We start from the raw sequence: 26,658 nt of genomic DNA, 5'->3' as shown, positions 1-26,658 counted from the left end.
CAAGCCTGCATGCGACCAGCTCTACAGGACAGGGGCCAGGAATAAGGAATCACAGACAGTAAGGCAATCTTTACAATGTCAGAAAGTGTATTTGGCATTTAAAAAAAAAAAAAAAAAGAAAAGAAAAGAAAAAACAGAAGAAACAAGTGCATACAAATACAGCTAGAAGCATTTCTGTTTGCCAAGTGCTCTCTAAAAAAAGCAGCGCAAGTCACAGCCTACATTGAACAGTAACTGTCACCAGGGAAGCACAACAAATAGTTGCTATAACAAAAGGGAAAAAAAGAAAAAACGAAACAGAAAAAAAGAGGAGAATTAGAAGAAATGCCTTTATAATAAGTACATACCTTTTGTCTTCAAAAAATATAGAAACACAATGTATTCAAAAAAATCAAAATTATACAGCCATGTTTATGAAGTCTACATTTCCCTTGTCTTGGAGATATATATATATATTTATATATATATTTATAGATATATACAGAATTCGAGCAGTTCGAGTTCAAGGTGACATCGGGCGGCGGGCGCAGGCGAGTCACGAGTCCCTCTCCTTTTTCACTTTCACATCTCCGGCCAGGATGGTGGCGATCTCCCCTTGCATGAAGGCCCAGGGGACGTTGGAGCCGACCAGGGGACACTTCTCCCCGCTGGGGCAATACACCTCCCCGCTGGCTCCCTGCTGCTTGATGCTCTGCCGGGAGCAGGGGAAGCAGAACTTGTGGGAGGGGACGGAGGGGCACTGCACGAAGTGGGTGTCTTCCAGGCGCTCGTGGCAGAGGGTACAACACAACGGGACGCTGGCGGCGAGGGACGAGTCCGGCAGGCTGGCGGGGTGGACGGGCTCCAGCCCGCCCGCCGCCGCCGCGTTGGCCCCCTGGCCCGGCACCTCCCTGCCGGGGCCCAGCCTTCTTTGGTTCATGGCGGACGGCGAAGGGGGGCTGCTGCTGTTCCTCCGCGTGGTGGAGTGGACCTGGTTGGCGTCTTTGGAGGCGTGGTTGCCCCCGGCATTGTCCGCCACCAGAATGAGGGCGGCCATGGGGGACTGGCCGTTCTGTGCCGCCTCGGGCGGCGTGGTCCGGTTGGAGTGGGGCGAGGCGGTGGGCGGCGGGGGCGACATGAAGGGGGTGGCCGTCAGCGGCAGCTTCATCCCTTCCGACGAGGTGGGCAGCCAGGGCTGCACCTCCCCGTTGATCTTCGGGGGTCCAGCCTCGCCCTCCGGCTCGGGGGAAGGCTTCCTCTTCCGGGCGGCCCGGGCCCCTGCAGAGCCAGAGGTGGGGGGAATGAGGAGGGTAAGAAGGCAGAGCGGACACAATGCATCGCCGAGCAACCGCGGAAACGGGTGGCCTCGGCCGCCCCCCGGGCACCCGGCCACCCAAGCGGCCGGGCCGCCGCCCCGCACGCCCAAACCGCCCGGCATCCCCCGCCCCGCATCCCTGGAGAGCCCCCCCCTCCCGCCCCGCCGCCCCCTCCCCTGCCCGCAGCCCCCCGGGCCCCGGCTCCTCACCTGGCTTGGCCACGGAGCCGTTCGTCTCGTAGCCCAGCAGTCTGCCGCCCGCCATGCCCGGCTCCTTCTTGAATTTGCTGTCGAAGGGGGCCACGCCGTGGCCCCCGTGCTGGTGCAGGGCCAGCAGCGTGTCCCGCACTGTCTTGGGCTTGGCCAACCACTCCTGCTCGGCGCCCGGCCGGCCCTTGCCCTCCGCGGCCAGCTCTGCCGCCGCCGCCGCCGGCAGGCTCTCGGCAGAGCCCCGCTTCTCCTTGGCGCCACTGTCGTGCTCCCCCGCCGCGCCGCCGCCGCCGCCACCCGAGGAGGACGAGGAGGAGACGGAGCCGGGGCGCTTGTGCCCCAGCTCGCCGGGCTGCCCCGCCGCCTGCCCCGCCGCCTGCGCCGCCGCCGCTGGCTGCTGGGGCACGGGCACGGCCATCGGGGCGGGCGCGGCGGAGATGGCGGCCAGCGAGGCGGCGGCCGCGGCGGCGGCGCGGCTGCTCAGACCGCCGATGGCGGCGGGGAGCCCGGCGCCGTTCACCAGCGGCACTAGGGTGGGCGGCACGGCGTGCGTCCGCCGCGGGTTCGGGCTCTGCCGGTTGAGCTCCGGCGGCTCCTCGGGCTTGGGGAAGCCGTTGGGCACCAGGATCCCGTTGACCTGCCGCCCGCCGCCGTACTCGGCGCCCAGGCGGGGCGGCGGCCGCTCGGCCGCCAGCGAGTAGCGCTCCAGGGGCTGCGGCGGGGGCCGCGCCGCCGCCTCCGCCGCCGAGGGATGGCCGAGCTGCTGCTGCTGCGCCAGGAGCTCCTTGGCGGAGAGCGGAGGCTGCTTGGCGTGGGGCGGTGGCGGGGCCCGGCCCTCGGGGAAGCAGCCGTGCGCCCGCTTCAGCTGCCGCGCCGTGTCGATGACGAACTCCACGCGGTCGGCGCCCTCGTAGTTGACGCAGCCCCGGCAGACGGGCTCGGTGAAGTCCCAGATCATGGCCCAGGGCATGCGGGGCAGATCGCACAGGTAGCACGACTGCCTGCGGGAAGCAGCCGCCACCGCCGCCGACGACATGTCCCGGCCCCGGGGCAGCGGCGAGCGCCCCCCGCTCCGGCTCCGGCCGCTGCCTCCTCCGCCCCTCGTCACCGGAGTCCCGACGGGCAGGCTCGGGAGCCGCGGCCGCAGCGGGACCGTCCGCCGGGCCCCCTCCCCCTCGCCTTCCTGTTCCGTGCGCTGGAGCGGGGCGCGACGGGCGCCCCGGCAGGCAGAGCCGCTGCGGGGAACGCCGCTCCCTTCGCCGTCTCCGCCGGCGGCGCTCACAGGGCGGCGGGGACGCGCATCTCCGCCGCGCGGCTGGCGCAGGGCTGCGGCCGCTGCCGCCCGCACGGCTCCCCCGCTCTCTGGCTACTACGGGGCGGCGCGGGGCGGCGGGGGCCGGCGCGGCGCGGCGGGGCGGGCGGGGCGGGGACTGCCACGGGGGCCGGGGCCGGGGCTGGCGGCGGCGCCGTGCCGTGCCGGGCTCCTGCCGCCACCGCCGCCTCTGCGCGCCGCCGCTTCGATTCTTCGACAGTGCCGGCCGCGCCTGCGCGATGGGCGCCCCCGCCCCGCCGCCGCCGCCGCGATCCCAGCCCCGGCCCCTGCCCGCGCCCCCGCCACCGGCACCGCCACCGGCACCGGGGGTTCCTCCTGCCGCCGGGGGGCCGCCGCGCCCCCGCCCCGTCTCACCCCCGGGGAGAGCTGTGGGAGCGGAGAGGGACAAGGCGAGGGGCGGGGGTGCCCTGCAGCTCCCTCCTCTGTTTCTGATTTTATTTTTATTATTGTTGGGTGTATTACTACTTCCCTCACCGCCGAGGGGCTTTGCCGAAACCTCCCACCCGTGGGCTCAGCGGTGCGCGGGGCGCCTCCCGCAGTGCGGGGCGCAGTGTACCCCTCCTGTCCCCCGCCCCGCCGCCCTGTGACCTTGGGCACGGCGCCCCGGGCGCGCCCCGCAGCTGCGAGGTCCCCCCCGCCGGGCCGGTCATCGCCACCTCCGGGCAGGGGCCGGCGCCCCGGCGAGCAGTGCTCGGCTTTGTTCTCCCCGCCGGAGCAGGAGGCACCATTAGAAATAAATGTAACGATTACCCAGCTTTTTTTTTTTTTTTTTTTTTTTTTTTTTTTTTTTTTTTTTTTTTTCTGCTCCCCTTAACTGTTGTCATTGTGCACAGGAAATAGGACGTTCTAGATTTCCTGTCACTTTAAACCACAAACCAGCAGTTCTCTAATGCAGATTAGTGAAATTCACACAGACTAAGCACACGCCGTCTCGTTCCCAAAAAAGAAAACCTGTTTCCCTGACCCCCTTCCCGAGCTGTGAATTGCTCATCCGCCACCTGCATCCCCACTGAAACACAGGGTGGGGGCCAGGGAGGCAGCAGGAGAGGGTGTTCGCTCTCCTCGTTTGCCACGGGAGGTGAAGCAACCTGTCACCGGGCGCATCCCGGCACGTACGGTCGGCTGCACGCCTTTGCCCGTGCGGGGTGAACCCGGCGCAGCCTGCTTCCCCCGACCGCCGTGCTCCAGCCGCCCTTCCCACGGCGTTATGTAGGTTACGGGGGAGGGAGGGAAAGAGGGCGGGAGGCGGGGGCCGGCCGGGGCTGGGGAAGCTCTGACGTCCGTCGTCGCCGCCGCCGGGAGGTGCCTCTCCGGGGCCAGGGGCCGCCCGACGGCGCTGCGGGGCTTGCCCCGCCACTAGCGCCGCCGCTCCGCTGCCCTTGCCCGGCCGGGCTGCCGGGGGCCGTCGGGCGGACACCGGGGGCAGAGTCGCGACCCTCTCGCCCCTGGGTGTCGCGGCCGCCCCGGGGCTGCGGGGGAACCCTTGCTTCACCCTGCCCCGGCCGCCTTCTCGTCCTGTCGCTGGCTGCAGCGCCGGCCGCCGTGCCAGGCTGGGTGACTTTGCAACTGCACGGCCGGCTGGGCGCCCTGGAGGCGCCGAGCTGTACATGAGCGAAAGAAAAGTCCGCCCCGACCCCCAGGGCTGCTGCCCCGGGTACCCCCGGAGCCCTCACAGCTCGGAGCAGCCCAGAGGCGGCCGGCCGGGGCCGGTGGGCAGAAGCAAGGAGAAGGGGGCAGCCCTGCCGTGGCTCCGACGTGCTCCCGGAGAGGCAAGGGTTAACATCGGCTCGCTTTTCCCGAGCAGCCCTCCTTTCACATTGCATCAAAGTCCTTTAAAGCTGTTTCTCTTCCCTCCTCCCCTCCCCGGCTGGAAAGACGATTTATCCATGCAAGCTAAGTAAACAGATCTTTGTTTTCGTCTTCCACCCACTGCCCTCTTTCTCCAGCCCGAAGCTGGAGCCTCGCCAAGCCGGCTGCAGCGATCGCTGCCTCCACACACACACTCACACACGGGGCGGGGGAAGAAGCCGGGTTTCTCGGGTGAGGCAATGCGCCTGCAATTGGCAGGGACAAGGCAGGAATTGTAATTGCACTTCATCATGTGATGGCTTATGAAAGAGGAAGTTTGGATGTTTTAGTCACGTACTCCTTTGCCCTCTTGCTTTAGCCTCCAGGTTCTCCAAAGGAAAAAATTACATATATTTATATATACTGGTGGAAAGCCAAGAAACAGTGTGTTTGCGCATTTCAGATCATGAGCAGAGCTGGAGTGCTAGCTGAGCGAGGCTGCAGGGTAAGAAGAAAGCAAAGCTTTGAGCTGTGGCAGGCTTTTAACTGCAGGACAGAAAATCTGATCTGTATTTATTTTCCTTTATTTTTAATGAAAACTAGCTGCATAGAAAAGTCAAGATGAGCAGTGTTCTGGTTTTGCCGCATTTGCTGCCTTTGAATTCATTCTGGTGGAAAAGGGAAAAAAACCCAACAAAATCATGTTACCAAGCTCAATGTCAGAAAGCTGATAAAAAAATAGCGGCAGTGCTGCATAGGAAATGTGGTTTATGTATCAAATCACAAAAAAAAAAAAACCCCTCAAAGCTGCTGACTGTTACAGCAGTAACTGCACAGGAATCAAACAAATAATGCATTTGTCTCTTGTTCTTTTTTCTCTTTTTTGAAACAGAAACCATCCCTTTGTGCCCAATCTCTGCAAAACGCCCCTTGCTGCAGCAACACACCAAGGCTATAGATAGGAGCAGTGAGTGCAGGGCAATGGGGTGCACGCTGTGAAGGTCTAGGGCAGTCCCTGACCAAAGAGCACCGTGGTGCCATGGATCAGGGTCCAGCACAGTGTGGAAGGCTTTTGTCTTGTCCTGGTGTGCCTACTGTCATGGGTGAGGGAAGGAGGGGAGAGGAAAGGTTGGAGTGGAGAAGCTTTTTGAGATGAACTCTGTTTGCTACCCCCACATCAATGCCATGCCCCTTTTCACAATGTGCTTTTTTTTGCTTTTGTCAGTGAACCACACTGAGATCTTGCTGTGTTTCTCTTCCTCCCTGCAGGGTCTTATGTCCTTTCCCACCTATCCTCTGCACTGGCAGCAGTGATTGCTTGCAGACGCTTGTCCCAGAACTGTGCCCCCAGCCTGCACTTCATCCACATACCTATCCCCCATGGGGTCTGCCCTTCCATCTGTGTCCAAACCAGTGCTCCTTGCTTGATCACCTCTGCCCTTGGCATTCTTCTTGCCCCTCTGATTGAGGGCTGTCTCACATCCTTCTCCAGCAGATATGCGCTGCTTCCTCCATGGCTCTTATCTGCATCCTTCTGTTGTGGCAGAAGTCCTGCAGGGTAATATCAAAATGGCCAGAGCCAAGATAGGAGGGGCAATTATGCTGAAGAATGCTACCACCTCTCCTTCATTGATCCACAATGAATTATGGAGGTTGGTCTTCCAGAACTGAGAGAGGAGAGGCTGGGATTAGTCCTCGAAGTTTTGGATTTAGTCAGATGCAGGTGACTCTGGGCCAACAATGTTTAATTATTGCTGTAGGGGGAAAAAAAAGATACTGATGCAAATGAGGGTGTCATCAGGCACAGCTTGTTGACATAAATAGGCTTTGGACAGGCTCATGGTAAGCCACTGATCCTGCAGATGTTTACAACCAGTTATAACTTTATTCACAGGAGCATCACTATGAATGTAAAGCTGTGTGCACTTAGGGGCTTGCAAGATGAGAGCATGCTTCCCCAAGAGCAGCGTGCTGACGGCTGCCCGGATGCCCGGAGCTGACTGCTGATGGCAGGAGCTGACAGAGCCACTGGCACAAAAATACTCCACTGAGGCTGGAGAGAGGTCACTGCACTAGCTCAATGTGAGGCAGGACGTGCCAGAGGATTGAGAGGGACTCGAGCAGCTACTCAGTGTCTGCTGTTTCCCATACATGGGGCCTTTTATTAACTCCTTGAAGACAGCTGCATTGAGTGCTGCTGTTTGGGTGTTAACTTCTGAAGAGCTGCGAGGCACCTAAGCAGAGCCTGCCTAGAAGAGGAAACAGCAACAGAACAGTCATTTACCATTAGTTTACGGGTATGTCCCAAAATACGGAGATGCGACGTATGCTGCTATTCTGCTCCAATGCTTTGCTCTAGACAGCTTGGGCAGGGCTAGTTACCAGGGACTCGCACTGTGAGCAAGAGCCTGGGTGCTACAGCTTCTGCTCCATTGGTGGGCTCTGCTCGAGGCAGTTTGGAGAAAAATTTGCATGCTTTCTTTTAAAAATGAGACAATTCTGTTTTTAACAGCACAATTGACTTTATGCCCTCTTTTCAAGTAGAAGTAGAAAAAAAGCAGCAAGGAAAAGATCATGGAAATACTTGAGAAATTCAGAGGCTACTACCCTCCAAAGAGAACGAAAAACTTCAGAGAGACACTTCCAGAATACCAGAAGAAAGGGCAATTGATGTGGAAAAGCTTCCGCCCCTTATCCCCAGGCTGAGTAAATAGGCATGTCGGGTTATCCCATTTACACCCCGCCTTGGTGCTCGGCATTTCGAGCCACAGTCAGCAATTGTCTGCAGCCACGGGCGAGGGGGGCAGGAATGTGGTGGCCGGGGGCTTCCCGGGGCGCAGGCAGAGCGGCCGGCTGGCCGGGTGACCCCTTCCCAAAATAAACAGGAAGCCCAGGAAGCAGTGACCCCTCCGTGACACCGCGCTGGCTCTGCTCCCTGCCTTCTGTGCGGGAGTCGACAGGCTTCCAAATACCCTCAGAAAATTGGACAGGGGCGAGGACTCCACGGGAAACGTTACAAAATAAGAGCAGGAATGGATCGTCTGCTGAAAAAAATTACAGAGGGCTTTAAAGCTCCTTCTTTTTAGGCTTCTGGGTAGTTGTATTCCTTGTCTGTGCTTCGTTCCCCTGAGCCCATGTCGATGGGCTTGCAGAGCCCCGAGCAGCTGCAGAGGGGCAGAGCTTCCCTCTCTGCATGTGTGGAAGTGCTGATGTGCCTGAGCAAAGCACAAAGAGGAGTCCCAAGGAGGCTGCGCCAAAGCCTGTCTCAGATGGGCTGGGGAGTTCAGGCTGGGAAATGCTTTTTCCCTCTTTGTGGGAGTTGGCAGTAGGGTCCTCACACAAAATAAAAGTCAAAACGGAGGACCAGACCTTCTCAAAGCATGGGCCAGGGCTATTAATGCTCTTTCCAGCATGGGAGTTCCTGCATTACCCGAACATCCCCCTGAAGCAGCAAACTGGCGCTTGCTGACAGCTCCAGCTGGCAAATCACCTCCCGGGCCTGCCAGAGGAACTCGCCGTCCCCAAAGCCTCCCTGCCTCGATGGCTGGTGGCCCCACAGTTTGGGGCAGGACAGGACCACCACCAGTGGGGCAGGCAGCCCAGCTGGAGGGGGACTGTGCTGCTGCTGATATCCAGGCTTCCTAGCAGCACCGGCCATTTCGCAATCCCATTTTTCTACTCACACAGCAGCAGTTGTCTTGTCCTTCCTGCAGGGCACGGACACCTGGAGGGGCTGGGGGCTCCAGTGGGTTTGGCCTCCGACACAGATGAACTACTTCCAACAGACTCAGGGAAGAGTAAAGGGGGGAAGCTGGATTCCCTCTCTGATTCCCCCGCAATTGCTAGGATTGTATAGCTACGGAACACTGCGTAGCAAACCAGACATGCCCACCCAGCTGGTAGCAAGATGCACTGTGCTGGTGTGCTCCTACCCCCCAGTTCCCTTTCTTAAGGGAAAGGACTATAATACAGGGAGCGGTGGGCAGCTGCTGCAGGAGAGTCCCTTGAATCCCCAGTCTTCCTTCAGGAGGAATTTTGATCATTGGCACGCAAAGGCTGCAAAATGGTTCATTAGGCTGCAGCCTTGGTTTGTTCTAGGCACACTGAGATATTGTTGGGGTGCCCATGTTTCTGCTAGTTATTGCAGCTATACTATTTCAATTTTGTAATGAGACAAGAGTGAACAGCAGGGTGCCCAAATATGAGAAAGCACAGAATGCAAACAAAATTTGGTTTTGGCCTCCCAGCACTTCCTCTTGTTCTCTCCTTTTCTCTCTTCCTGATGCTCAGGCAGTGCCCCTCCTCTGCGGGGAACCCCTTAGGGAGCATTCTGGGCAGGCAGAGCGGGGAGGAAATGCTCCTCTCTGTGCTTCAGCCCATAGCCTTATCTTTTTGCTGACTGCAGTCTAATATGCTAAGTAAAAACAAGTAAAAAAGGATATTTTTATCTTCTTGTACATTCTGTCGTATGAGTAGTATGTGTATGTGTAAGCAATGCTGAGGAGCAATACTTACAAGTTTAGGCATTAATGATGTATTTGTAAACTTTAACAGCAGAGTTGTATTGCATTACTTCATTCTGTCCATGTGTACTTTTGGGCAAAGAAAATCACACACATCCCTTTCCCAGGCACCCACATCCCTTCTGCTCATGCTGAGCTCCAGAAGGAGGTGCCTGCTAGGAAGTACAGTTGAGTTCATACTCAATTAAAAGAACACCAGCAGCATTAATAACTGGTAGACCTGTGCTGGAACTGGCAATTAAACTCAGTCTCCTCCTGCAAATTCCAGTCATTAAAGGAACTTGCCAAAGGCTGGGACTTGCATATCGCTTAGTCTCCCAAATAGGACTGGATGAGGACCATCTTCAGTAATGGGTGCTGCAAAGGACCTCGCCTCTTGCTTGAGGAATGGCCAGTGCCAGTGAGCTTGCTGGGGCAGCTGCAGAGGCTGCTCACACAGCTGCCACTTGCTGCTGGTTCAGGGGTCTTGCATGTGCTCTTGGAAGGTGTCACAGGCATCCTTCAACCAGCCTCCCCCTAGCACATCTCACCAGTTTCCACTTGCAGTCCATCACGGTAAGGAGCACCAAGCAGTGCCTCTTTGCTCCATGGTCTGCTTGCACTTCCCTTATGCCTCGTGCAGCCTCAGAGGTGAAAGACTTTTGAATAGTGCAGATCTGGGGTGGGTTTCAGTGGCTGATCCAGAGGAAAGAGGACGATCATCTTGATCGTCCATTTTCCCTCTGCCAGTTACTATTATTGCTAACTGCTGTTCCACACACATTGTAATTAAGTGGAAAAAATACAGACCAAATGAAAAAGAGTACAAGCCTCTCAAAAACATCTCTGCTTTAGCTGCAGCCTGACTCAGCCTTCAATTAACATTCTCACTTAAAATAGTTTTGTTATACAGCTTTTGTTGAATCTTACATAATAGCAGACCAAATCACTACCCCAGAGTGCCATGCTGAAGAGAGGAGCTTGGCCCTGGTTTCTGGAGCACTGTCTCATCTTGTCTTTGATCCAGATAGCCTTGGGTGTGAGCTGGGTGAGCTACCAGTGGAAAGCTGCACACCTGCAGCTCTGCTTTGGAGGGCACAGCGAGCTGGTCCTGTCAGCAGAAGAAGTGGTCCCATTCTCCCCCACCCCAGCTCTCTTCTGTCGGTGCTGCCCTCGGCATTTTTCTCGTGTGGCTGCTGGAACAAATCTGGCAGCACCAACAAGTGCAGTGCAACTAAACCTGCCCCAGTGCCACCATCCTGCTGTGCCAGGGGTGCTTCTGCAGAGAAGGGAGCAGGTCAGGATGGGTGGCTGGGAAGGGACCTCAGCAGCAGCATCTGCACTTTGGAGCTGCTGCAGTTTGGAGGTGCTGCAGAAGCCCCTCATGCTGCACCAGCAGGCGTCCTCCCATCAGCCACCAACAGCTGTGACAACTCGCCCCAAGCTGCCGAGTGCACACTAAAGAGGAGGGAGAGACACATGGACCAGCTGGGCTTCCCAGGGGCACAAGACTACGCTGGAGATGGGTCTGATTTCCTGCCAGGACCTGAGGAACTTAAAGGGCTCCATATCCTCCAGAGCAAGATGACAGCCCTGCCTCCATCACCAATAATGATGATCTGAGGAAACCCCTGCATGGGACTTCACTTCAGAGAGGTGTCCTTGTTGCTTAGCAGCACTAAGAAAACTACCAGCATGATTTTTCCTTTGTTGTTCTTATTGGGCCTATGTCTAACAGATAAAAAACTAGAATAAAACACATATGTGTGTGTAAATAAAATGTGAGTTTGTACTACAGTCTCAAAAACTGGTACATGCAATGCAGGTATGAGGCAAGGAAAATACTCTCATGTCTACTTCAGTGTGGGAGCCTACTTTCCATTTGGAGCTATTGCTGTCAAATGTATGGCTCCACAAATGCTGTCTGGGCTAAGGCTAAGGCTGCACCGTGCTCATTAACTAGGATGCTGATTCAAATGGAGAGAGAGCTGGGAAAAGAAGGAGTCAGGCACATCTAAACCTAGTATCACCTCTCCCAGCCTCAGTAAGCCAGTATCACAGGGGAATCATAGTTCCCACTGAGGGCAGCTCTGCTAAGTCACTGAATTTTCAAGAGAGTGGCATTTGGCCTGAGGTGATGATGCACTGCACTGCTTAACATGAGGCCAAGCAGCCCTGCAGCTGACAGCTCACTCCTGCCTCATCCAGAGGACCATTGCATCTGCTTGGCTTAACTCAGAGTTCCAGCCTGGCCCACTGGCAGAGCTGCAGGAGGGTTGCTCCTGCCAGTGTCCCCCTCTGCCAAGGAGCTGGGAAAATTCCTAGGGAGGACAAGAAAGTCACATAATGGGCTCAGCTCCTCTTCCTCTGGGAGATCCTGCAGTGGCACGCAACCTGGAAAGAAGTAGGTTAATGCAAGTGAGGCCCTTTCTTGTGAATTTTGCCGTAGACTGAGAGTTACGTGTTTTGGCAGACTTTTTGATGAATAGGTCAGCAGGGTGTGGAAATGTATTCTAAAGCTTTCTGCATCCTTGCACATGCTTCTAGTTGCCGGGGGTGTTGCCTACTGCTTCACTTGGAAAGGTTTAAAAGAAAATGCAAATCATAGGCAAAGAGTAGAGATAGATTTTTGTGAGTACTTTTGGCACAGATTTTAGCCATTCCTTTGTCATTCATGAAACAACAGTAAGAAAAACTACTCAGCTGTATATGATATGAAAGTACCAATTTCTCTGTTTACAAATGGAAAAAAATATCCCATCAAAACCTGCTACATGCACCTCCAGGTAGCATGCATAAATGCCCTTAGAACTTTCTTTGCCTCAGAATGAATACAGGGCAAATGGGGAGAAGCTGGACTTTTTCACATCTTCTTCCAGAACTAGCATTGGTAATAAAAAAGATATTGTTTCATACACTTCAAAAAGATGTGAATTTTTCTGCACGCTAGGCTTTCAGAATTAAACTCCTACACTTGAAATATGAGAAAAATCATATGAGCAAAAGACTAAGAAACTCTTTTCAGATGTAGTCAGATACACTGTCTGACAGACTGGAATACTTAAAATCATTTTCAACCAGTGGCATGTCAAGACATGCCTGCTTCGGACACTGTTAAGACATCCAGCCCCCATATTTTACATACCCTCCTAATTACATTCATATGTTCAGTTTCATATTTGACCTCTCTCTTGCAACAGAGTGCCAAGTAAAGCACTCCACCTCCTAGGTCTCATATAGGAATTAAGCTGGGGAGTGTGAAGGATTCATGATTGTTTTATTCCTCAAACATACACCAATAAGCAGTAAGCAAAATAGAAACGTTTTTTAAAAACCCACTACAAATGTGCATTTTTAATTTAAAGTACACTCTGAGCTCTTTCTCTTGGTCTTGTTTTTTGGAGCAGTTTCGTGTTCACACCTCTAATGTTTCATCCTTCATCTGGCAGCTCACCAGCTACCAGGTTTCAGCTTCTCTTTATTTGAAGGAAAAGTCTATTTGCACAAAAATTTCAACATTCCAGAGTGAGAAACTGGCTCATCTCAGTTGTTAGGACTTTTGTCACCGAATCCACTAGGTTCAGGTTTCCAGTGCACTGAGAATGGCTCTACGTGAAACCCCATGGAAATACTGACCAGAAGACACCAGCTGAGAGAAATACACTGGGTTTTTTCCCTCCCCTAAATTCCCTAAGAAGCCAAAGCCAAAAATCACATCACTGTCAGCAAGAAGAGGATTGGAAAACCTGATAAATGTGATTGCTTGGTGTGAAACGTACATGCCTTAAAAGCATGTTATCAAAAAGAAAAAGATCTGAAGGCACAGTAATTCCTTACTGGTGGCCTTTGGACCGTTGCTGTTGTTTTGGTGAAGGAAACAGCAACGGTGCCAGAAAGAGCAAAGTGACTGGCAGCCTGCACCAGAGTGCATTCCATTCCCAGCTTGTTCTCAGGCAAGACAAGGTTTTTCCTGAGTGCAATCCACAAGGCTGGATCACAGGCCCTCAGCCTTCAGGACAGCAAGATTTCCAGATTCAAGACAATGCATCTGTGATATTTTGGATGAACAGTACCTCCTGTATATTTTGCTCCAGCAGCCAGGTTTAACTACCATGCTGCTCTGCTCTCCTTTAGCACTGTTTTTGCAACCTTTTTTGTGGAGAAAGAAGAGCAATCCTCATGTAAAAATAATAGTATTGCAGACCTAGACAGCAGATGGTGTTATTAAATACCTGGGCAAAGTCTAAGGTCATAATGCTCTAACAATTAACAAGTTATATTGTCTATCACTTAATAGGTAACCTCCTGGTGTGGGATGTTTGCAAGGCTGAGCAGACTGGCAAGTGGTATCTTGTCCAAGCCCAGATAACTCTTCCAGTTAAACAAATATTTGACAACCATTCTCTTGCCTAAATTTGTTGCTACCAAAGTGTCAGATAAAAATAATATGATTCCATTTAATCTCCTAAACGATCCCTTCTTTAACCGACTTCGTTAGGTTTTAACTAGACAGTAACAATTTGAGTGCTTATTGATAGTTGCCTGGCATATAAGATAATTTATAGAGAGACAAATCCTTTAGGGGATGTAAATCATCGTGAGTCTTCTGCAAAGTATGTCTCTGACTGGCTCCCTAATGCTCATGTGGTGTGCTCGCCAGCCAGCTTTTGTTGTCCACAGAGGTCTTCAATCATGGCACATGTTTTTGCTACTCATAGGTCCATTGTCCTAGGGATTCACACATTTATCTGCGTTGATACAGTTCAAATTGAACCTTGGTAATATGTGTAAAGGCTATTCTCATTGCATGATCTAATAAAATTTTCAGGCAGAGCTCCCTCTAAGGATTAATTTCACATTTTAACAACTGCACTTCAGCACTGTTTCCCTTGATATTTGCCTAGCCTTCTCTGAACTTTGCCTGTCAGCTGATGGGTGACAATTTCACTTCTTTAATGCCACTCCCAGGTGTGAGAGATACATTGTCTATCTGCTCATTTACCTATTTCTTCCTCAGCTGTTTCTTTTGTGCCAGTACCTCTTAGGAAGTTTGCCCAGGCCAGCTGCCCAGGCCACGCTGTTAAGCAGCTATAGGCATTCCTGCCAATCCAGGTTATACTTTTGCTTGAGCAGAGCAGCTAGATCCCGTTGGCATGCCTGACTCTCAGGAAGGCTGCTCCCCTGAAATGCAGCCATCTCTTCTGACATTGCCTTCTTTTAGGAGCATGGGCAAGAGCACCTGCATCACTTTCAGAGACACAGAGCTCTCCATCATCTCTTCTGGCCCTTCAAAGAAACCATGCATCACTCTTTGGGCCAGATCCTGGCTTTTATTTAATCACTGTATAGTGGCAAGATGGGAGGCTAAAGAAGAGTCCAGTCACTGCCAATAGTTTCACACAGTACCTTTCCTGAACAGTAATTGCTCTCCTGCTAGGATCCATGAACTTGAGAACAAAGTACATTTTATTATTTACAAGGGTTAGATGACAAATACAAACAGATGGTGTGAAGATGACTCCTAATGCATAGTGATCGAGGAATTTAATATTCATGGGTAAAGCCCTGGAAGATAAAGTAAACAGATTCAAATGTGCAGGGGAAAGTATCTCCTAACAATGCATAAAGTCAGCATGGCCTTTTTTGCCCTTTTACTGCTTGGCTCAGGTAAATTAACATAAAGGAAAAGACCGGCCAACTTTCCAGTCCTCTTCCAGTCTTCTCCAACTTGAGCAGCATCTTTATTAGAAAGCCCTCGGGAGGAATTTTTGCAGGGCCAAGGAAAAACCCTTCTATTTTGCTGTCGAAGAGGGCTGCAAAGCCTGAGCGTGCTGCAGTGTGCTGCAGCTGCCCTTATGTAAAGCAGTTTTACCTGAATGACAGTGCTGTTTCAGCTGGGACTGGTCGGATGACTTACGATTACTCACCGGAGCAAGGGTTGTGCCACTGGAGTCTCGCCACACCACCCCGCTGCTAATGATACTTCTCGTGGCAGAAGCTGGGATTTCGCTGGTGCCGTTTTCACATGCAGTCATCTTGCAGAGGCAATTTCAACACCGATGAATATTACGAGTCAGGTCCTCAGTGTGAATCATCCTGTCCTTCCAGATGACTTTTTCTTTCTGTTGTTTGCATCAGAGGCAGGGAATTTTGATGCTTTTTTGTGCCTGTGACTAAAGGAGTGTTACATATGGGAAGCGATTTCCAAACTCTCTTAAGTCATCCCTCTATAAATTTCCTTTTGTTGTTGTTTTTTGTTCTTTTGAGCACAGGCAGATAGTGAGATGTTTCTAAGGTACTACTGACTGAGTGCTGAATGCACATCAAGAAAGGAGAAGCTGGGGGAAGGGTTTATTGATCCATGTTTGGGCTGGATTGTGCCCAAAAGTTTGCTCTGAAACTTTGATTTTCCTTGTCCAGATCACGTTGTTGAACAAAGAGATTCCGTGGGATTCCGTCATCCCATTGTCTTTGATGATCACTCAGCCCCAGAAATGGTGTGCCCATGCAGTCAGGAGCAGGACAGCAGCTCAGAGGTATCTGTCCCCCTGCCTTCTCTTGAAAAAGCCCCTTGCCCATGCAATAGCCAGGATTCCACAACCTGCAGGGAGATGGGGGAAACTAAGGGATGGGTTAGGTCTGGGGAATGGTTGTGCTCCAAGCTGAAGCATGCAAAGGGTGGAAAGCTGCCCATGAATGTGGAGGTGAGCTCTGCCCCCAGCACTCCACCATTCTAACTCCAAGAGGAAAAATGATATCCCAGACTCAAGAAAAGGAATGGCTGTTTCTCTGCTCTATTTTCATTCTCCTTCAGTAGCTGTAGCCACCACAGCTATTCTTATGGCAGCCTATCAGATTTCTGAAGACATCAGGCACCTCTTTCTTATGATCTTGCTGCTCTGCCATGCTTTCTCCACAGCACCTGGCAGCATCCTGGAAATGGTATCTGGTACCTGAATCCTTTTAAAGGCTGTCATGTGAGGAAAGGCATGTTTATTGCCATGACTCCAAGGGTCAGATTTCCAGAGGGGCTGAACTGCTGCACAAGTAACTCATGCTGCTCACAGTAGCAGTGGCAGAGCATCTCCCTGTCTGGTATCCTCTCAGAAATTTGCCTGGCTTTGTGGATGCATTTGGTTGATACGTCTATGCAAGCTGGGATACGGCCCAAGATACGCCACAGAGAAACCTGTCCTGTGAATAAGAGCCTTTGTTAGGATGGATCCCATCTGTACATGATTTCATCAGCTCCATGAAATGTACAGGACATTCATATGGTGAAATAGGCAGAGTCCCTGTTCCAAGAGAGAAAAACCCTTCTGTCTGCTTTTCCACAGGAGACTGTTGCCATATGAGGAGGTGAAACCTTCTGTGATGCTGTTGTGCTCTTAACCACAGGATGGGATGAGCACTGTGACCATGCTAACATCGTCAGGAAAAAGAATGTACAAGGTGAGGCATTAAAAGCACACCCAAAAAATTGGCATTGCCCTCTCCTTTTCCTTCTTTTCCTTAAATGTGGAGCTGCTTAAAGCAGCATAAATACAATTCAGGCCAGCTAACAAGCAGTCCACAGTGCTGAAACACTCCTGCTGTCCAAGCCAGCTCCCTGCCAGCGATTTCATTTACCATATGTTTGGTGTGGATTTTGGCAGAGTCAGCCTGAGGATTTTTTTGGGCAGGCCTACAAAACAGTTTTTCCCTGCCTCCACCCAAACGTGAGCAGGTCCTGTCTGCCACCGTCACACTGCTGTGCAGGGTCAGCCTGGCTGTTTTGGACAAAATTAGTCAGAGAGGCCTCTGGAAAAAAGCCCAAAGAGGGCTGATTCATTTTCCATAAGAGTATTTGTATTAAGGACACAGTAGGAAGATGACTTCTTCAGCATCACGCCCAGCCGCTGCTGTAGCTGCTTTTCCCATCGTGCAGTAATATCCCCAGGGATCACCGCCGTGATCGCTGTGTGCTTTCTTGCTGGAGAGGCAGCTTGAGGAGGCTGCAAGCAGCAGCAAAGGCAGATCCCAACAGGAAAAGGGAGCCCCTGCAGAACCAGCAGTACCCAGCAGCAGTCCACCAGTAAAGCATTTCTGCAGATGCCTCATTTTTCTGGTTTGGTTTCTGATTATTTGCTGTGAGCATCTGTTAGGGTTCAGAGGAAGCTGCTGAGGTGTGAGCCAGGGCAGCCCCCGGTGCTGGGCTGTCTCTGCAGCCCAGGTCATGGCAGGGGTGGCTCCTGCTCTCCTCAGGGGTGGCAGCTCACCCGCCCAGTGCAATGCTGCCAGGTAGGAAGGCTGACAGCTTTCCCAGGGAAGGAAATGGGAGGGTTGGGTACACGCTGGGAAGGATTAGCTCACGTGGGTGCCAGTAAGGAGCAAACCTGGCAGGATTAGGACACTTTTCTCCAGGCATTGGATGTAGTGTCAGGGATGGCTTGCTGCAGCCTGTCTGCACATCACGCTTCTGCTGCCTGCGGCAGGGCTGCCCGGCTGGGGCACAACCAAAGCAAACTGCGGCACGGGGAAGGCTGCTCTGGAAAGGCAGCACTGGTGCTAATGCACCGGAACAGAACAGCTGCAGCAGTGCAGTCCTGCCAGGTGGGATGGAGGTGCTGGGCAATGCCAGAGGACCACACTGGGGTACAGTGCCCCTTATCTCAGGATGCACTATCCAGGAATATAATCTGGCTGGTGTCATCCAGCTAGGGCCCAGGACAAGTCTAGCTGACCCAGAGAAAAAGAAGAAGGAATTTAAACACATCTCCCTCTCCTTTTTTAAGCAGATCCCAGGAGGTGCCTCTTTCTTTCCTGCCCCATGCTCAGAGCACATATTCCCAGGGGAATAGCAGTATTTCACAGACAAGTCGTGTTCACCCAGCAGAGGAGCTTTGCAAAAGAGTCACAGGTTGTCTGTTCAACAGACACTGTTCTTTAACTTGCTGACCTCAGGGAACAGCTTTGCCAGGTAAGCCCTCCAAGCAAAGATGAAAAAAAAAAACCAATAGCCTGCAGGGCTACGATTCCTCCCTCCCTTTCTGCTGAATTAATGGGAGGCACTCCGTCCCCTCTGGAGGAAGGCATTGGGATTTGGTCTTACCTCTACATTTCTGTTCTGTGAAGCAGAGTATCTGATCATCCCGATTCACCCTGAAACTGAGATGTGGAATTTGGCTTGATACCCATTGGAAGAAATTTTAAATATTCATGCCTTTAGCAATTTCTTTTGCAGACTACTCCAGCAAGCAAATGTGTCCCAGCTGGGATTCCTGCTGTGCACAGCATGGGCTGGAGCATCTCTTTCCCTGCCTGCCTCATCTTGTCCAGCTCCGGCCCACCCTGGGGCTGCTCCTGAAGGCACCAGACCTACAAGCCGTAGGTGCCCACAGAAGGGCTCCCGTATGGGGAGCAATTCTGGCTGAGTCAGCCGGAGGAGCGCTGCGGCTGCCCTGGGCACCGGCCCCTTCCCGCCCTCCCCGCCCGAAGGCACAAGCCGGCCTTTAATCAGCGAGAGCTGTGCACTGGGAGCTGTCAGCGTGGCTTTTGTTCACTGATGGGGCTTTGCCGTGGCAGGGCCGGTGCGCTCAGCCCGGCGGTGACTCAGCGCGCACACCCATCGCACACCCCGGCCTCGGTGCGGGGAGCCGCGGGCACAGGGAGCGCCGAGGGACGGCACAGGGAGCACCGAGGGGTGGCACAGGGAGCACCGAGGGGTGGCACAGGGAGCCGAGGGATGGCACAGGGAGCGCCGAGGGATGCACAGGGAGCGCCGAGGGGTGGCACAGGGAGCCGAGGGGTGGCACAGGGAGCCGAGGGATGGCCGCGCTGCCACGTGCGGGACCCGGAGCTTCTCCCTGCCCTGTCCTCTGCTAGGGAGAAACGGTAGCGACTTTCACAGACCTCTCCAGCTAAGGCAAACAGAAGGGAAATTAATTCTGAGTGGGGGAACTGACATCAGTAAATAGTGAGGGCATTGCTAAATGCAAGTGGCTGGTTGTTTTCCTGCAGAAGCAGAGGTGGGCAAGGGCGAGCTTAGAAAAGAAGGGGAAAGCGGCAGGGCAAGGGCAGGGATTTCTGCAGAGAGCTCGGCGGATAAAAGGCAAAAGAACAAAGGGAGAGACGCTGGGGAAATATGACCGAGCAGATGCATTGCTTATCTGCTCCAGCATCAAATACAATTCCTGTGTGTAAACCAAAAGCAATGACTAACTCAAAGCCAAGGACTGGCCGGTGGGAAGGGGTTGTGCTTCTGTAATCAAAGGGCCAAAGTTAAACCATTTTACTTAAAGCATTGCACACGTGAGCTGCTGATAGAAGGAAAAAAACGATGGCTTTATGGCTTCCAACGAAATATCACAAACACGGTGGCTTCCTGGTGCAAAGTGCTGATCCTGTACAAATGCATGCTTCCATTTGTTCAGAAATTGTTGACAAGTGTGCTGGCTGCCTTTATGCTGGATAAGGCACGGTTTGTCTTCCAACAGGTGGTCTAATGCCAGGGAAGAAAAAAATGAGAGCCAGAATAAGCACATGGTACAGAATTTTGGCTCTTCCATCAGAAATGTGCCTGGGAGTCACAAATAATCCTGATCAATCTTATCCTTGGTACTGCCACTTGTCTTAATTTTCACTTAAATCAAAGCAATTTTAGTTTAATTGGCTATTTCAGTTAAATATATGTCAGTACAAATGTTTCTAGCTCTTAGGTCCCAATATAACTAATTTTCCAAGGCAATGCAAATGGCAAGAGAAATGATGCTCATGATTCTTAGAGCATGAACACATGCATTTGACAAACACCTGCCCCTGTTCTAGGTGCTAGAGGACCCCCGTGGTGTGTGGGGTGAGCAGAGAGACCTTTCCGTGTGGTGCTGGCCGCGGGTGAGGGGTTTGGGCAGGGGCAGATGAGGGAGCTGGCAGGGGTGAGTGGCAGACACCTTCCAGCCCCTGAGTGGGATGGAAACCTCCTTCCCTGGGTTTATTGCTGCAAGGTGTGTGCTCACCTGCTCACTCACCCTAACCTGTTCTCACCTGGGGTTTGAACTAGCAGGTCTGGCCGAATTTTTGAGATGACTGTACGAGTGTTTGCTTCTGCCACCTCCGGGAGAGGAGCAGTGCAGACAGATGTAGGCGGCAACATCTTCAAATTACAGCTTAATCCACAGCAGCTCATGAGTCAGGGCTGTGACTCACAGGCAGAGAGAGCTTGGCATGAGGGGCACGCAGCTCCTGCCCCGGCTGCCTGCCCCGAGTGCCTGCACTGCCTGCATACATCCATGGCTGCACACATCCAGCCCTGCCCAGTGAACCAGTGGGCGGCTGTGCTGCTGCAGGAGCCGCTGCTGCAGCCCGGGCCCCACAGCCTCAGCCAGGGTCCCAACAGCAGTGCAGGCTGTGGGGACATGTGTCACTCCTGTGGCCAAGCTTGTATAAATTACTGGCAGTGTGGCCCGGAGACCCACGTGTCCTCTAAATCCTCTAAACTGTGTTTCCAGAGCTAAAGGAGGGTGGAGACATGTTTTTATACCACTGTGTTGGTTCAAATAACTGTTTAGATATAAAAATTAACTCCCACACATCCTGCAGCTTCTTGAGGTTTTACTTTTTCTTTCACTCTGAGAGAGATTAGCCTTTGGTGACTGAAGCCTGAAGCCTGTTTCTACCTGTGGTGCTCGGAGGAAATGGGGTTTCTGTGAAGGTCTGATTTTAGGTGAAGCAATGATTTTAGCTGCATCAATGTTCCAGGCATTAAAGGCAACCCTGCATTTTAAATGTGTTGCATGCTCAAAAAACTGTCTACCCTAGGCCAGTCCCAAGGCATGAATATTAATGAAAGAGTTTCCCCACATGAACAACATGTACTGTCACATGCCTTATGCCTGCCTCGAATTTAAAATAGCCTGGTGCAGCCATAGGGAAGTCTCATGTCACTGTAACTCCACATCAACCGCAGGTAAATGCTGTGGGTGATACTGTTCTGCTGGGATGCATTTCCAAGTAGCTTCCAGAGCAGCTCTCCTGTGGGGAATGGACTTGATCTGGGCTGAGTACAACTGGACTTTGAGGACTCCAGGCATGCTGGCTTGGGTGCACTGGGGCAGAGCTGTTTGTCTCACTGTTTCCACACGGCTGCTTTATTTTTAACTGCCAGGACTGAATTTCCCAAAAGGACTGCATCCTCACAGACGACAGGATATTAAATTTAAGGGACAGATTTCCGCAGTGGTCACTTTTTTTCCAAAATCCACATAGACCAGGGTGGCTGACAGAGCAGATGTGCTGAGAACAGGTGCTCCATGCAGCACATCTGTCCCAGAGGCCAGTGTCCCTTCCATGTCCTCCCCTGGGAGGAGAAGGGCAGGCCAATCAAAGAAACCTCTCTGGCATTTTGTCTGAGTTACGAAAAGCTGATAGCTGGAAGGTTTCTTCTGTGTTTTGTGCTTTGAAGGGACATGTTTAGTGTCACTGCCTTGCTTCAGACACCTGCCATACGTGGTGTTGAGAGCAGCCCAAAGTGGGACAGCGTTTGTATCTCTGAGGAAACCTGTCTTTTGCTCCCAGCACACTGGTGTTGCTGTGCTGTCCTTCTTGGAGCTCTAACTTGCAAACCTGTCCGTCGCTCCCTGCATATCTGCACTTCACAGACATCTCTGCTTTTCACCAGCCTCTGCCTTTTGAGCCTGTGCCTCCATGGAGGGCTGGCCATCGGCAGGGTGGGAGCAAGCCTGGTGCTGGGGCATTTCTCAAGGCATTTTTGCCTGGTCCCTTTCCCACAGGCGTTTGCCCCAAGCTGGTTATCACTTCTTTGAAGTCTGACAGTAAGTGTGTTTACTTAGAACAGGGAAGTAGGAAAACACTAATGGCAAGCAAACTGACTGGGGAGGCAAACATCTCCACTTCTCCTTTTTGGGTGTTTTCCCAGCTCATAGAAGTATCTCGTTGAGCCTGACTCAGCCTGTGTCGACAGATCAGCAACGACCCGCAGTGACATCCCCCATCACATCTCCCTCCACCAATCTCCCTGCCCTGTGCCAGCCTGCACTGGCTGGAGGTGGGGGGCTGGCTGGGGTGGTTCCTGCTTCCCTCTGCACAACGAACACCCTGGCTTCAACAAAAAGGGTGAGGCTGCCCTGTGTTTCCGTGGCATGCAGTGAGTGACTGGCATCGCCACACTTTCGTTACCTCTTTTGTACGCTGTAATATGAATATGCCTTCCTCTTCTCCTCCCTCTGCCCTCCAAAGGTTCACCAAATCTGGGAACGAGCTGTGAAGGGAGCTGTGCCCTTTGCTGCTGCCCTGTCCTTTCCTGCCACCCCCACCTGTCCTTGGTGGAGTACAGGCAGCATCCACAGTGAGTAAGCAGCCAGTAGTTGTACCTGGGGTTCTCTTCCATGCGGGGCACCAGGCCTTCTTCCACACAGCCATTTCTTTCAAGCTGTTTCTGAAGCTCCAGATGGGCTTGGAGGAATTGCAACCAAATACTTGGGAGATATTGCAACAGGACACTGTGTTATAGTGGAAACTGCCTTCCTTCTTCCCCTCTCAAACTTCTTGCTCATGCCCAGCCCTGTTCAGGGGCTGCACAGAGGCTCACATCTGGGAGCAAGTTAAAAATAATTTAGCTTTTTGGTTATTTTCCAGCCACATAATTTCCTTGATCCCCTTCAAATGAAAGCACTGCATGGGAAGGGTGCAGGAGTGGGGCACTCATGGCATGGGTGGCTCCCACAGAAGATGTAGATATGGGGAGGGCTCCTCTGTGCTCCCACAGATGCCCACTCATAAAACCAGTCCTTGGAGGTTTTTAAGGCAGGCTGCAAGAAGCTGAGATCACACCCATTAATTGTTCCCTTTGCCTGCTCTCCCCTTGCCTGATTACAGGTTGTCTAGACTGGGAAATGCAGGTTTTGCTCTTGGAGCATGATCAGAATAAGGTGCGACAAGCTGTCCTCCCTGTGGTGGAAAACAGATATCAGTGCCTGCTCAAGGAGGCTTTCGTTCTCTTTTTTTTCCTTTCTTTTTTTCTTTTTTTCTCTTTCTTTCTCTTTTGGCTTGGGCTGGCTTTAGATCTGCCATCTCCTAGTGTAGGGAGAGGATAGGGCAGTTCAGCCTACACAGCGCCTGCTTCACAGGTAGGGCTTGGATCTCCAGGCACTGAAAAATGACTCAATGTGGATCAGAAAGTGGTGGTGTTAAACACCAGTCACTTCAAAGCTGTTGTCAGTTGTTGAGAAAATAATTTAAAATTAAACCAGTTCTGAAACTATCTACCACAAGTGGTTACAAGCCTGACTGTTGTAAAACTGGACCGTTTCCTCTTTTCCTCACAACGACCGTGTCCTTGATTCCTCCTTTAGGGTGCTTTGGCAATTCTTGCACAGTAATAAAAAGGCATGACACAGCATATGTTTTGTGGCTCACCTTGCCAAATAAAATTATAATGTTAGTGTAGCTTCTTCGCCTTTGCATAATGAACCCTACAAAGAAGCTGGAGAGAGGCTAAGCATCTACGCCAAGATACAAGCAAAACCAAGAAGTACAAAGGTCTGGTTTAAAGCAGTCTCAGTTTAAAGTAATTCTTTTCAAAATTACTTATCTTGAAACTGTTACAGACAGTTAGGGAAAGTCAGAGAGTTTCTAAATGGCTGTTATGTTCTAAGTCTGCAGCTTCATTGCTTAGATTAAGAAAAAATAGATGCAACTTTGAGAGCTGACAAACGTGTCACAGCAGAGCATCATCTGCGCAACACATGCTGGGGCCAGGAGGAAGTGGGCTGCAAAGGAACTGCTTATTCTCCATTCTCAGGCTGGATGGACATTATTTGCATTTTTAATAGCGTTCAGGACAATGTTTATATCGTGGTAATTACACTGACTGACAACAAGGGGAATTTGGTGTGTGGGCAGGAGGCTGGTTGAGAGAAAGCGGTGCCCAGTCACGCTGCCTTTTTCATTGCCTTACAGGCACCCCTCAGGGAGCAGAAATGGGAGCATCTGATGACAGAGTGAAGGGGAAATACTTCAGCCTATGGATCTGCTTAATCTGTTTCAGGAAAAAGGCAAAAACCTACCCCAACAAGCATACTGCATTTGTGCCACTACATGCCTCTGTTAATAGCTGAAATTGGATTCAGGCGGGCTGAGTGGTTCAAATACTGAACATTTAAGATAAGAACCTACCTCAATAATAACAAAGACAAAACTCCCAGCAAAAGATCCAGCACACAGTTTCTGGAAATCTAACTAAGGGGAATTAAGGGGAAATTAAGCGGGGAAAGAAGAAAAAAAAAATAGAATACATGGGTGAGGAAAATTTTGTCATCAGCTCTGGCAGGGCACCCAAATCTTGCCTATCATGAATGAGATCCAGTCATTTGAAAGGTATTAGATCTGTTCCTGCACACTGAAATATCTCCTGCTTATCCCAACCCTTTTTTGCCTAGATCACCTCTGTGTTCATTGTGATATACCATGGGTGACTTGTGATAGCATTTGCTAACAATATAAGAGTTGAGTCAACAACTCTTTTTCTGGTAAGAAATAGCATCAAGGAAAATAATTTAGGTTTTTTTAGATAACAAAGACAAGTGAAATCTCCAAATACAGTGGCAAGATAAGTCAGTGCTTGAAGAACAGCAAGAGGTGGAATCAATGTGGAGGGAGACGTGACCAAATCTGTAAAGCAGCTCTGTGTCTGACAATACTCATCCTGCATAAAGCACCCTTCCAGCTCTCTGTAGGCACAATTTCCATGGGATAGGTGAAAACCAGCTTCATTCCCAGGCTGTCTCGCCACAGTCCATGTGTCCTTGGAGGCTGAGGGAGCACCTCCACGGCCCTGGAGCAGCACACTCGGGGGATGGCTAGGCCCCAGCAGGCATCTCTGGAAAGAGTCAGAGATGCTGCACTCTGAGATATGCTCAGCTCATTCCCTGCACAAAGCAAAGAAGACCCAAACACGAGTCCCTAGCCTTCGGCCCAGCACAACTCTGCGGGCGAGCACATTTCTCTTGGAGGCAGGGATGGCTTTGAGGGTGCTCTCTGGTGTCCACATAGAATTCACGGGTCAACTTCAATGCTTCTGGGCATCAGTGCCCCGTTTTGGATGATTGCTGCCATTTTTATGGTGGTGGGTGTCTGGCAGTGATGGCTATGAGCCAGCTCAGAGTTGCTGTGTGCTGCTGCAACCCTGAGTGCAAGGCTGGCCCCTGAGCTGCAACTGATGGCATAAAGCTTCCAGTAAATCAGGTGGCTCACAAAAGCATGAGTGACTGCTTTCACTGTGTGATTAAAATTACCAAGGGTAAACATTTCAAATGTTCAATAATTCACATCACCACCTGTACTTTAAAGTACCTTTCCCCATTTCACTCCCTTAACCTTGTGGGATTCTTCCCATGTTCTTGAAGCCATTTCCTTCCTCACTTCAGCTGTCATTGCAGCTGAACACTCACATAATAAATAAAAGTACTGTATGGCTGGAGATTGTGCTGGGGAGAAAAAATGTAATGCCATTTATTATAAAATCGTCTGGGCAGGCAGCTGATCTTAGCATGCACTCTGCATCCCTTCAACATCAAGACAATTTGTAAAGTACTATTGCAAAATTTGGTTTATATTCCAGCTCACTTCTTATGATTCTTATTTTTATGGAAGCATTTTCAAATGCAATTTCAGTTAGGTTTTTTCCACGCTGGCTTTTCACTTTAAGCAATGTTACGGAAATCAGGCCATACCTTCACAGTTTCGTTTTGAAAGGTTCTAAATGTAAATTTGGAACTCGTATTACACATTACTGAGCTGTTTGTTTTTATATTTGTTAACTAAGATTTATTTTCTCTCCAGCATTCTTCCGTTTCCTACAAGGTAAGCTCTTTGGTGAACTTATTCTTCAGGATGGACATGAACTGAATTACTGGAACAAAAAATGCCAGTAGGGAAGAGGTGAGGTAAATTGTCCTTCCAGCTACTTCTTTACTTGTCCCAGCAAACATGTTAATAGCAGGATGAGTCCTGGGACTGATGTGTGGCTTTCAGTCCTCTCCTGGCGAAGCAGGAGATCTGAGCAGTGGGGGGCAGGTGCAGGGGTTTGGGCCACTGGGTGTTCTCAGAGGAGCAGTGGAAAGATTATCTGTTACAACATGCTTTTCCCTCGGGTGAGTTACTTTTAATAGATGCTTTGTTTTAGGAAATGATGAGTTGGCACTTCTACTTTTGATTTTCCTTCGGGGAAGATGAGCTATAGGTTCAGGGGGGTTCTCTGCTTCCAGTAGTGTGATTTCTTTTAATCAGAGTAGGTGATGCAAATACACCAGTTGTCTAAGCCTCTAGGCATGTATTTAGAAAATAAATACATTATCCATCCATGTCTTTACGGGGAAGCCTTTCAGATCTTCCCACCTTTTATTCATAAGTGTTTTTAAGCATTCTACCTTCTGATCCAAAAACCAAGAGCATGACCAGGAGTGTTCTCCAGCTGATGAGACTTGATTCTGAATTAGACCATAAAAGAAGGATGCACTGTGACAGCATTTTGTAAA

At 51.6% G+C, this 26,658-nt stretch overlaps 1 protein-coding gene and 1 long non-coding RNA gene across 2 annotated transcripts; one reads left to right on the top strand and one right to left on the bottom strand.

The window, feature by feature from the left end:
• Positions 1-392: 392 nt before the first annotated feature.
• On the bottom strand, positions 393-2,677 carry IRF2BP2 (interferon regulatory factor 2 binding protein 2). The gene is made up of 2 exons (XM_063390469.1): positions 1,505-2,677; positions 393-1,257 (listed from the first exon to the last, which is right to left on the bottom strand). Exons 1-2 carry the CDS (start codon positions 2,538-2,540, stop codon positions 536-538), a joined length of 1,758 nt encoding a protein of 585 aa, XP_063246539.1. The 5' UTR covers positions 2,541-2,677; the 3' UTR covers positions 393-535.
• Positions 2,678-3,203: 526 nt separating this feature from the next.
• LOC134547003 (uncharacterized) lies at positions 3,204-16,630 on the top strand. The gene is made up of 3 exons (XR_010079335.1): positions 3,204-4,046; positions 15,548-15,663; positions 16,465-16,630. It is a non-coding gene; the product is annotated as an uncharacterized LOC134547003 (long non-coding RNA).
• The last annotated feature ends 10,028 nt before the right edge of the window (positions 16,631-26,658 follow it).

This window comes from Prinia subflava, chromosome 2 (genome assembly GCF_021018805.1).
Source record: "Prinia subflava isolate CZ2003 ecotype Zambia chromosome 2, Cam_Psub_1.2, whole genome shotgun sequence".
NCBI classification, from domain to species: Eukaryota; Metazoa; Chordata; class Aves; order Passeriformes; family Cisticolidae; genus Prinia; species Prinia subflava.
The sequence above is the reverse complement of the archived record's forward strand: the minus strand, read 5'-3'. Positions and strand labels throughout refer to the sequence as shown.